Source organism: Cyprinodon variegatus, unplaced genomic scaffold (genome assembly GCF_000732505.1).
Source record: "Cyprinodon variegatus isolate N-32 unplaced genomic scaffold, C_variegatus-1.0 Scaffold334, whole genome shotgun sequence".
In the NCBI taxonomy this organism is placed as follows: Eukaryota; Metazoa; Chordata; class Actinopteri; order Cyprinodontiformes; family Cyprinodontidae; genus Cyprinodon; species Cyprinodon variegatus.
In genome coordinates this window covers 331,233-343,495 of record NW_015150787.1, presented here as the reverse complement: position 1 = coordinate 343,495, position 12,263 = coordinate 331,233, and the positions used below count along the sequence as shown (strand labels likewise).

Below are 12,263 nucleotides of genomic sequence, written 5' to 3'. Positions count from 1 at the left end.
TAACAAAACTGCTATTTTCAATGACTACTTATTTTTGTCCAGCTTTAACATCGGTATCGATATCGGTTATCGGCTACATGAGTTTTAAAATATCGCCATATCGGATATCGGCCAAAATCCCAATATCGTGCATCCCTACTAATTATACATTAAAAAATTCAAATAATTAAATACCATTTAAAAGTTATATAACTACTTTATTTTTTTTAAGGAAGAGGTTATAGAGTGAATTATTTGCACATGTTTTTAGGGAGTGGCCAGGAGACGCCATTTTTATTTTTTAGGTCACAGACTGAAATGTTTGGGAACCTCAGCATTAGAAGATTAATACGGCTGGTAAACACAGGTTACATTATGGAAGAAAAAAAATCCAAGGTCAAGTTAAGTCTGAGTGACTTATCAGAGAGTCTGACCTTCTCCATGGTTGTCCAGGCCTGTCTGAGAGGAGTGGTGAAACAGTCGGGGAGGGGCCCCCCCTCTCGGCAGATATTGGACTCTATCTCCATCCTCACAGAGTCGCCGAAGCCCAGAGGGTTGGTGGCCTGGAGTGAGAAATACCTGGACAAAAAGAAAAAAATACAGCAACTGAGCTCTGATCTAAGCATTTTTATCCAACATCTGTGTCTATATCTTCCTTTTAAATGTCTAAAAGCCATTATGCAGATGACTTAAAAAATATTTAGCCTAGAGAATAACTGCACACAAACAATTACACATAAAAAAAATTAAGTTCAATTTGGAAAAGAAAAACTTTCTAAGGTTTGGGGTGGGAAAAAAAAAGGGCCTTACTTATCGTAGAGGATCATGGCGTCGTTTTGAGCCTCCTGGCCATCATACTGGCCTTTTTTAGCAGCTAACTGGTTCTGGAAGTTATCTGCAGCCAACCAGAACTGTAGTATATTCATTGCCTCTTCCTTCTCCATGTACTGCGAATGAGAGAAAATAAAACCATGAAAAATGAGCCTCAATCCTGCAACATAAAGGTCAGCTAGCGGTCTTTATTTCTTTTTACTTCCTTTTGTCCAAACCCAGGATCTATTATTGCACTTCTGTGCTTTTAAAGTCTAAAATATGGAGTCAACAGGAGGCATAGACTGTTATTAGTTTTTCACACCTTCATACATACAGACTCACCTCGGAGAAATAGAAGAGAGCTGACTCACAGAACAAGATGTCAGCCAGGAACACTGAGCCACTCGTTAAAACTTCAATCTGGTATTTACAGAAATGGTGGCTCCGCAGGAATTCGGTAAAGTGTCTGGAGGCGAGAGACAACCGTTACCAAGGAGGTCAAGGAGGGAACTTATGGCACAAAGAAAGAGTTCAAGAAGAAAACAAAAACTCACTGCTGTTCCAGTATGGAGAAAACAAGCGACTGTGCAATGACGAAGCAGTTTGGGTCCACCATGCCATCTTCTCCACAAATCTTAGCTGAGCAGGAGAGAAATGAAATAAAAATAAATCAGCTGTTGCATTGAGAGCTACTACTGAAGCTTCGTCTTTGTGATTCTTCTTACCAACTATATCGTTTCGGATCTGTTCTGTGATGGGGATGGGCCTCGCAGCGTCTGGGGAAATGTATTTGGTGAAGATTGTAACAGCATCTTTTTCTATACCTGCAAAACACAGAAACCAAAAGCTCGTCGTCAAGCAGTACTGCCAGAGAGTGCAGAGGAAAAGGAGAAATTTTACATTTCATACATTCTCCATGTATTCTACTGCCGTTTTAAATGATACGCCAGAGGAAAGGCCAAAAGAAATATAACCGAAGGGAAAAATACACTTTTTTCAGATAATACTCAGAAAAGAGTTGAATGCGTTTCTATACAGATCCCTTCACTCTGTAAGCTGGCAGTAGCTAGATTGATATGTGTAGAACTGAGTTGAGTTCTATGTTATCAATCTGGGAATGCTGTCATTCAGTCTGTCAGTGAAACAGAGGGACGTTTAGTACAGTACTTCGAGCTGATTGGTGACGTGCCAGCTAGTACCGCCTTCCATTACACACTTTTAGCCAAACGTAGCATCCCGATAGGATTCATCTGCAGCTTTTTGAGTGTTTTCACAACTAGTAAAATAAGCTGATAAATAAGTTTTTTCCAAATCCTGTCAGAAGAAAAGCACAGACATGTTTCCATCTACAAATGCACAAAGTGCTTCTGTTGGCTCCCTTGTTAAAACAGGAAATTGTTGCTATTTTAGCTAAAACTGAGTCAATTGCGGTATCGACGGGCGAGTCCACCAGCGTAGCCATGTTTGTGATGCCCCGGCAAGGCCCTTCTGTCGTAGTCGTCATTCCTACATGTCTTGTCCCAAAAAAACACAGCTGGCATGTTAACGGCCCGCCTCGCTGGTTGTTGCGAGATGGACCTTTAGCAGGAGTCTTTCAAGATGGATTTGTAGTAAGAGTGAAAACTCCTAAATAAATCCTAGCACTGCCAACTTTCCACAGACATCATGTAATTAGTCATTCTGGACCATCTGTGTGTAATATAAACTTTAAACAGACATGTTAGGATTCAGCCACCGTCATAAACACTGATGTTAAAAAAATAAACACACAACCTGCTGAATTAAACATGTATCAGCAAAACCGGTTATATATGGCTGACTCACTTTTCATGAGAGTGTCTGAGAGGTCTCGCAGAGAGCTGTTTGCCGTCCCCTTGGAGGGAGTACCTGTCCTGGAAGGTGGTTGTCTGCTCGGGGTCTCTGCTCGAGACGGGTTGGCCTTCTGGTCTGCCTCTCCACAGGAGGAGTCCGTCCCGTCGGACAGCAGGGAAGGGTTTCCACGGCTGCGATGAACAGCAAGATCATTGAGCGTGTTCTGGTCGAGCTCCGGTCCATCCGGAGAGGCTGAGACTGGCTCGGCCAGCGAGCTGTGTTTGACAGAGTTCAGGTTCTGCGCTCGAACGCGTGACCAGCTGGCGGAGCGGAAACTCTCCGCCTCGAGCCAGAAGCGAACCAGGTGGTCTGAGCCCAAGTGGTCCATGCAATCCATGAAGTGAGGCAATGCCATGTTGTCTCTAAGGACCTGGTCCACCGTCTTGGACATGCGAGAACGCGTCTCCTGGGGCTGATAATTCACACTGGAATGACCTGGAATAACAAAATTGTTGATAAAGTTAGGAAAGAATCTAAAAGAATGCTGTACTTTCTGCAAGATGTCGAAGCACAGCCAATTCAATTAAGCTTTTAGAAAGTAGGAGAGAGCAGGATTTTAAGCAGCTAACAGGAAGGCTGAGCAGAAGTATTTTAATCTGTCTGTCATGCTAAAGGCAGGACTGGGAGATGTTTTTTTTTAAATCTCTGTCACCATCAGGTTTCTGTGGCCGTGGCAAACAAAAGCTGCTGGTTTTGGTTAACAAATTAAAAAGAGGGGAAGGTTCCTGATCCAGCCCAGTCAAAGCAGGTAGAGAAACAGCAGAACCAGCATAACAGGTCTATTACTCTTACCGAGGTTATTGTTGTTATTCAGGAGAGCAAATCTTAGGACTAAAGCTGACAACTTCTAGTATGATCCTGAGATCAGATGTGGGATCCACTGGATCCGCACAGAGACTACAAAACCGTGTATTATGTAAAGAGTCCAGAAAGTGTGTGCATTCCCCCACTGCCAGTTATTAGACATTCAGTGCTTACCTAGGAAACCTTCGGAAAGCACTTGTTTATGGTATAACTAGTCCCAGATGGCATATTCTATTAATGACCCTTACGAGTGGTAACAAATCTGTAATATACCTAAACATCCATTTATTTTTTGTGTTATTGTAAAAGTGACAATTTTGATTTGTCAAACATCAATCCGTCCATCTTCTCCTGCTCATAAGTCAGGGTTGTGGGGCTGGTACCTATCTCAAGCAATCTGTGGGCAAAAGGCAGGGTTTCCAGTGTGTCGCAGGGCAACACAGAGACATACAACCATATGCAAACACACACACACACACACTCACATATAAGGACAATTTAGAGATATGAGTTAACCCAACAGTCATGTTTTTGGGAGGAAGCTGGAGTACCCGGAGAGAACCCATGCATGTATTGGAAGAACATGCAAACTCCATATAGAAAGACCCCGGGGTCGGGAATCGTCCTAGTTATAGCCTGATAGTAATAACCTGTAGCAATGTGATATACTCAGGCTTATTTAAAAAGACAGATCTTTATGTATTAAGGTTTTGCTTTAAATGAGTAAAACCTTTTATCACAGCATTTCACTGCCATGCAGGATGTTTATTCAGTCCAAAAATACATAATGGGTATGATGGTAGAAACGCTAGAAGTAGTATACCTGATTACTTCTCTTAAACATCTTTATATCAATAGTTGATAAAAAGGAAGTCTTAATCCGTAAAATATCAAATTCTGACCCGGGCATCTAGCGTTTCCATATCTAGCTACGTTATTGAAACAAAGCCCCTAATTCAGGGAGAAATAAGTCCTCAAGTGAACCCATCGTGAAAACTCTGGTGGATTCCAGGATCGTGTCAGGCGGGAAGTGGCATTAGAATGCAGTTTCATGGATAATTACACTCCCAAAAAAAAGCTTCTGTACGTTGTGTAAAAGGGACCAGGTACTCCTGTCATTCAGTTACACACAGCTGACAGAGATAACACAAAAAAAGAAATCAGGTCGTAAATTTCAGGAGCATCTGGGGTAATTTCAACAGTTTTACTGTTGCCTAAGAAACAGACTTTGACCAAATCCTTCCCCAATCTGACTCTTACCTCCACCATTTGTGTTGCTTTGAGTCTTAACATATTTTCCTCCAAGAGTACTTTGATTTAACAATAAAAAAAAAAGGAAATGATGTTTTAGCTCCTGCTGATAGTCATCTGACTACATGACCCTAACCTGTAGTTTGAACTTTAATGGCCAGCTGTAAACCTAGAATGAACCCAATGAATTCACCTCCTCCTTTACTCTCATCCTTTCTTCTCTTTGTTACAATCACAATAAAACGAAAACAAGAGGCCTGCAGCACAGGTTCCTCCACCTCTGAGTCAGCCCAGCCCGTCTCTGACCGACCAGTTGCACGGTTCCTGTCTGCTGTTTGTCGGCCTGTCAGGAATGATGCAGCTCATCTCCTTGTCCCATATGACGACATCAAGTCACCTAATTATAGAGCAGATGTGATTTTCTAAAAAAAATTTAAAAAAAGGTTGAGAAGTTGGTTCCCTGTGTCAGATCCACCTTCACCTGAGTGAGTGGGTGTGCTTCAACGATGACGTATGTTTGCCTCTGGCAGAATCATAGAAGAATGGAGACGGCTGCACAGCGGAGCACAATGTTAAAGATGCTGTTGTCATTAAGAGAAAGTTACACCAGCAATCTCCCAGGTAATCCCCTGAAACTCCTCTGCATAAACATTAGCACCGAGTTAATGATCACAGACTAGCTAATTCTTTTTTTAAAGAACCTTTTATCTTGCAAGCCTTGCACCATGTTTACACAGCAGGCAAAGTTCCCTACATTCTGCACAAGGAAATTTCTATAGCTTTTAATTCTTTTTTTAGATATTTCTAAGGCAGTTTAAACATGCCCCCTCCCAAACAGTTCAACAGTGAACTGCTGTAAATTAGATATTGCAATGAAGTGATAAACAATCAATTCAATTACTTTAAGGATTTATTTTACTTTTTTAGAGCAGCAGTTCCCAAACGCTTTTAGCCGCTCACCACCTTCTGCAACCCAACTGGGTTGATGCACCCTCAATCCCCCACACCTTCAAAATAAAAAAGGTAACAACCTTTTTATAGTTATAGTTTTGATAGTTATGGAATTCACATTTTAACTGAACTTGAATTAATTTGCAATAGAGTTACTCTAGAACAGGATAGTGAGGATTTCCAGGTGCAGCGATGTTCTAACGTTCACTTACGGCTAATTTATACTTCTGACGCATAGCCTCTGCAACCGTCAAATCTTTTTTTGGTGCGCGACCACGCCCACTGCGCAGAGGTTCTGCAACCGTCGTCGGGCACCTCAAAAAAATCCTGACTACGCGTCAGACGGTCGCAAACCTGCGCAGACCTCAAGCGGAAGTACGCAGACAAAAAGCAGCTATGATTGGTCCTTGGTATGCCTTTCCGGCTGTCTGTGGGGTCGTCCTTCTCGATTTGGCGCGCCATGTTTAAAAACCAAGGAAGAACTACAATGGACAACTACGACGAAAGGTAAATCAAGGAGGTTCTGAAGTACAACCACTTGTACGATGCCTCAGACAAATTATATAAGGATGTCTCTGCCAAAATGAAGTTCTCATGAGTTCTAGAATAGGCTCCCCCTTGCGCTTTGATGGGAAACTCCTGTGCGTCCCAAGAAATTCCAGACCGACAGCGCAGAAGCATACCAGCAAAATTGGTTTGCGACCAGACCCAAGCGACATTTGATGTGTGCGGTTGCAGAAGTCTAATCTGCCCTTTAATCGCAGCTAACCAATCTCTCCGCCTCCAACTGCTGTCATCCAAAACATCGCATAAATAAAGTAAGGTGTCTCCGTACCAAGGTCTCCGAAGTGCGCCGCCTCCATGTGGCTCGGCTGCTTCTTGAGGATGGCGGTGCGGCCCCGAGCGAAGGAGTCCATGTTGGCAGATATGGCGCTGATGGCCACGTGGCTTGGCCTGGCAACATCCAAGGGGGCATTGTGGTTCCTTTGTCCGTGTGAAGGAGAAACGAGGTTGGCTGGAGCTGGAAGTGGAGATAAAATATACATACATTATTTTGGGAAGTTAAAACTAAACATTACAAATGACACAAAGCCAACATTTTGAAAGCGGGCTGAGCAGGTGATGTCACGGTAACTTTGATGGAAAAGCCTTTGATTGTGGGGGTTTTTGAAAGAGGTTACAGACTGAGGAAGGCAGACTGTGGACAGACTTTGCAGTGTTTCACAAAGAATCTGTAGTTTGTATTTTGTCTGCTTTTGATCAAAAACAGATTAGATCAGAATAACTAAACCACAATAGGGCTGCAACTAATGATTATTTTGCAAAGAATTTATATGAAATTAAACAAGGTGAAAGTAAAACCTTTCCACTTGAAAGACAAAAAAAGATTTTTTTTTACCTTAAATGCAAAATGTTTAGATTTTTTTCACAATTTTGGTATAATTGCTGCTCTAAGTGGTTTTCTCAGTCAGCTAAAGGCATGTTTTAGAGTCTCTACACTCCAGTTAACGATTGATCGATCACTAAATTATTTGACGATTTCTTCAATAATCGATCAATCACAACTAATTTGATTGTTTCAGGCCTAAACCACAACAAAACCTAAATAAATAGACTCATTGAAATCACATCTAGAAGGACCCAAGTTTTTTTAAACTAAATCCAAGTAACAAACAATTAGCTTTTTCCCATGAGTATACAGTGCTATGCTAAAGTATTCAGTTAGATCTTATAAAATATTCTTATTAGAACTGTATATTGTAAACCAACACAGACTCAAACACATATTTTGTATCTAAACTCCTTCACTGTAACCCTGGCAGTAGACATTCAACTTCGTCAGGTCAGCTTAAAGGACTGTAAAGACTGACGAGGCGCAGCAGATTAAATTTCATCTCCACATGCTTCACTGCAATCAGTTTTCAATACATACTCTTATGTGAGGTCTTATAACCCCAGAGGTAAAGATGAGCTCACCTTTGTTAACTTTAGCATCTGTTACTTTCTCAGGTTCCTTGCTTTTCGCTGTGGGGGAAAAAAAAAAGATAAAAAGAATGGATGTAAGTAAAGGTGAAAACAACCTTTAAGGACTGAGAGCAGCTAGACAATATGCTCTGTTTTTGGAAAAGGAATTGCTGTAACGGCATTAGCAAGACAGGAAAACGATATCTAGTTGGATTATGACACAGTCAGGAATCTGATACATAACATGCCAATTCAAAGCGCTGTACAGGACAAAAGAAAAGTGACATAAAGGTGGCATAAAGGTAATTATTAATGAAATGACTGATATCAAAATATAGCATTTTTCATCTTAATTTACAGCAACTTTACACACTTCGACAGTTTAGAGTCAAAGTGTATACAGTTTAGAGGGAGTAGGTTTAGATTAGTAGAGCATAAGAACTAAAAGCTGCTTCCCCATGTTTGGCTCTGCAGAGTAGATTAGAGTGAGAACACCAATGTATTTTGGTGTTAAGCTATTTAGTGATTTATAAAGCAACATAAATAGTTTAGAGTTTATTTTCTGAGATCTTGGGAGCCAGTATAGCTGTTTTAGAACTGGGCTGCTGATGTGTTCCACTTTCTCAGTTTTAGTGAGAATGCTGGTAGCAGCATTCTGGATCAACTGCAGCCATCTGATCTACTTTTTATGCAGACGTGTTAAGATACGGTAGCAGTAATCAATTCTACAAAAAGTCCATCCATCCATCCATTTTCTGTCACTCTTATCCCAGACAGGTAGTGAGGGATGTTGGTGCCTATCTCCAGCTGTCCAAGGACGAGAAGCTGGGTCCACCCGAAAGTGAGCAAAAGTGAGCGCATTAATAATTTAAGCAGCTCCTCATGAGCTTCAGAGGCACGTGACACGCTTCACAATCAGAAGATGCTGTAGTTAGAAAAACGCAATTTTTGCTGCTCAACATACCACATCAACCAATCAGAGACGCTGATCTGAGGCTGGCAGGGAGACAGAAACAACACTGCTGATGCAGGTTGCTATGATCACTCCTCTGAAAACGTAAATGAATGCCTACATTAACTGAAAATTTCACAATCTGTGCCCTGCAATAGACTGGCGACCTGTCCAGGGTATACCTCGCCTCTGGAGAACCTCTCGCGACCCAAATAGGGATAAGCATGATGGAAAATGGATGGATGTCGAAACCTGCTGGCAAAATATGTTCAGTAGTGTCTGGAAGAGGCGACAGCTCCTGAGGCAGCAGGATCATAATCTTGATCATCTGACTGCACAGAGGTTATTTTCAGGGGGTTTTCTTACTTAAAAATATATTAAAACTACATTTTACCCACTTATCTCAGCAAATATAGCAAAGCTTCTCTCTGCCATTAAACACAGGAGCAGTAGATGCATTAGCAGCATCTGGACACACGTTCCTGGATGCATTTCAGAAGCATCTTTTCTTTTGGTCCAAAAATGATCACTTCAATTCTATTTTTATTTAGAAGACGAAAAGTTTGGCACATCATTGTTTTGATTTCTTCTATGCACTTATTCAGTGCTTGAATGGATTCATAGTCAGCTGGTGTCATCTTAAATCTTATCTTATAGCTGTTTGTTGTTTGTATAGTTATAATCTGAATGTAATGGGCTTCATTGTAATAAACATGGAGCCCTGAATCTAAAACAGAAGTACAAAGAAGCAGGGAGGTAGTTCAGATGTTTCCTGAATTCAATCTTTTCAGAACACAATGGTATGGTGAGTAGGTAGATCAGCTATTTGGATAAGAGCTAAAGAAATACATCTACCACATCTAAGAGACTGTACCTCAATAAAATATAAAAATGAATGAATTAACTTTTTTTTTTAACTTGCCTACTTGAACCTTCCAACAGGCTTCCTGTTGGTTCTGATTACCACTGCTGCTCAGAGCATCCAGTCTTTTCAACGCTTCCTCTTTTTTTTGCAAAGTACTGGTGTCAGCAACTCTGGCTGAGGCAACAAATGAGAAAAAGGCAACTTGTTTCACTTGTTGGGGTAGAAAGTCATACAAAAGTGTAAACTTACTGGGGTGTCATCTCTGCCCCTTAACCCTTTATAGGGTACTCAGTGAACTACTTTGAAAATTTTAATTTCAAGCCAATAGTGTTTTTGGAATCAAGGACAAGACCTTATTACCTTTGTAACATTCAAAATATATGGATATTTTGGGCAAAATTAATGTCAGTGTAACAAGAAACGCCAAATTGCCTGAATATATTAAGAAAAACAACAAAAGTGCTTCTAGAAGAAATTCATCAAAAACACAGAGTAAAAGAAACATTTTTTTTGGGTACAGCATAACCTTAGAGGCATTAATGCTGGTACTGGCACTTACATTTCTTAGTTTATAAACCTAAATAAGATTGTTAACTAGCTTCACCTTTTAACTTTTCAATTAGCTTTTTACCTTTTTTCTTGACCCTTTTTTCCAACTTAATTTACAGTAGGTAATAGATCATTCAAGAGGTCAAGGGATCAAGGGATAACTTGCCCTGTAAAGGATTAAGTCTTGTTGGAAACAACTAAAACCAATCCGTGCTGCAACACATAGAGCAGGCTTACTAAAAAAAATAACGTGTTGGACGTTTGTAATATTTGAACAACCACAACGTTAGATAAAATGCATCATAACTGTTGTAAAGCATGTATAAACCGCTGCCTTTTGATCATCTCTATGTTAAAGACATATACTCCTCTCCATCAAGCTATTAGACATGAGACCTCTTTGATAATCATCTCTGCAATCCTGCAGGAGAGTTAGATGGGGGGCCAGGGGTGGCCATGGCCATCCTTAGCCAGTCATTGGCCACCTCTGCCATTTTTCCCCCTCAAATACAGACGGTGGCAGCAGTAATATTCTCAACTGGAATATCCAAAACATTTGTTTTTTTGTGGTTAATTAAACATCAATATACTAACATCAAAGATGATAAGTAGAGAATTCCTGCTCTTTTCAGAACTAGATTTTATGTTTTATGGGGTAAAGAAAAAATTATGCGTCTCTGCAAGTCATCTAGGAGTCTTCAGTGATATCAAAGATAAAAAATTTTATAAAAACGTATCAATTTATGTACCGTAGATATTAGTGCTTGTAAATGTTATTTTTATGCAGAATAATTATTGATACAAATAGGTGAGTAATGACAATGGAAAAGCTTCACACCCCAGAACTAAAAACTGAGTTTTATCCACTATACCTTTTATCTAGAAATTACAGTTGTTTAAATATATATGCGTCTATTTGTCAGCAAAGGCTGCAGGAAAGTATAGTTTGTCTTTATTTAGAAAACATGGATGTTTTGCTTGTTCATTTTCCTGTTGGAACAGTGTAGATTGACCCTGAGGTTCTGTTGCTTGCTCATTTTCGGCCCACCCCTCAGTGGACATTGATTATTGCCTGGCCACCCTTATAAAAATTCCTGGCTACGCCTCTGGCAGGATGTCTTTTCTGACAGCTGATTCTGACTGAATGAAACAACGTAGTTAAAGTTAGCATGCTACATGCTTTTCAGCAGATAAAGTGCGGATAACAGGAGCTGTGAGAGCTAGAAGGAGTGCCAACATGTCAGTGAGTTGCTTCAAGGCTTCTGGTGAGTTTGGCAGCTTTAATGCCAACCAGAGAAACAACAGGTTAGCTTAGCCAGAGAGGCCACCGCTAAGCTAACCGTTTCTATGCAGTTTGCAGCGGCGGCAGGGAAACCGCTCCACTCCGGCCTCCCTGCCTGTTTTACCGCCTGTTTTATTTCATTTATGTCATCGCTGCCGGTTCATTGTGGACTTCTGACGCTGCAGAGCAGCTGGTTGAGCTCCTTCCTCACCTTTCCGCTTAAAAAACGACATGACGGGTTTCACACCGTGGACACTTCCTCTGCTCACTATCACCGTCCCGTGGACGTCCCACGAATCCCGTCATTCAAACGCATCTGTTCCGTGGACTCCCGATGAGAATGCTGGTTTTAGTTTGGAAACTTCTCCGATATCTGCTGGCTGTCAAAAAAATATCATCCCCAAATCCAACCCTAGCACGGTCGCCATATTGTCAATAAATGACTTACTTCCGGGCTTCCTATGAGAGGGGCATTGTGGGAAATGAAGTACTTGCTCGCTTTGGCCGGAAGATGGTGCTATTGGTCAAACTTATTGTTAATTTGCGACAGATCGTCCTGCCTTTAGAAGGGCCGTTTGCAAAAGGGCATTTTTTTCCATTGATAAAAAATAACTGCTCTGTTGTTTTTAACATTACTTCCATTTATTTTAGTTGAAAAGAAACCCAAAACATTATCCAAACCAAGGTCAATCTTTTTTTAAGTGAAAAAACAAAACAACTATTAAGATTTAAACTATTTCTTAAAGAAAATTAATATTGATTATAGTAATTCAGATAAATCAATCTGCCTGTATGATATAGGTTACAGAATCTCTGTAAAGGGACTTGAGAAGACATTCTGTGAATTGTTGCTAAACAAATAAACTTAATATAACTTGATTGAATATCGTGTCTATGACTAATTAATTTGTGTGCAGTAGTACCGGTAATCCCTAAAACTGTGTGAAAATTGTCATCTCTAAAGAATGACCTGTGCTTGG

At 40.6% G+C, this 12,263-nt stretch overlaps 1 protein-coding gene across 1 annotated transcript in view; it reads right to left on the bottom strand.

The window, feature by feature from the left end:
* Positions 1-11,732, bottom strand: part of akap10 (A-kinase anchoring protein 10) — a 17,070-nt gene extending 5,338 nt beyond the window's left edge. The window contains exons 1-9 of the mRNA XM_015385233.1: positions 11,495-11,732; positions 7,648-7,695; positions 6,506-6,691; positions 2,617-3,099; positions 1,518-1,616; positions 1,347-1,431; positions 1,135-1,258; positions 790-926; positions 414-558 (exon numbers count right to left, since the gene is read on the bottom strand). Of these exons, the coding sequence (XP_015240719.1) occupies positions 414-558; positions 790-926; positions 1,135-1,258; positions 1,347-1,431; positions 1,518-1,616; positions 2,617-3,099; positions 6,506-6,691; positions 7,648-7,695; positions 11,495-11,516 (1,329 nt within the window). The 5' untranslated portion in view covers positions 11,517-11,732. The remainder of the gene's footprint in view (positions 1-413; positions 559-789; positions 927-1,134; positions 1,259-1,346; positions 1,432-1,517; positions 1,617-2,616; positions 3,100-6,505; positions 6,692-7,647; positions 7,696-11,494) is intronic.
* Positions 11,733-12,263: the final 531 nt, after the last annotated feature.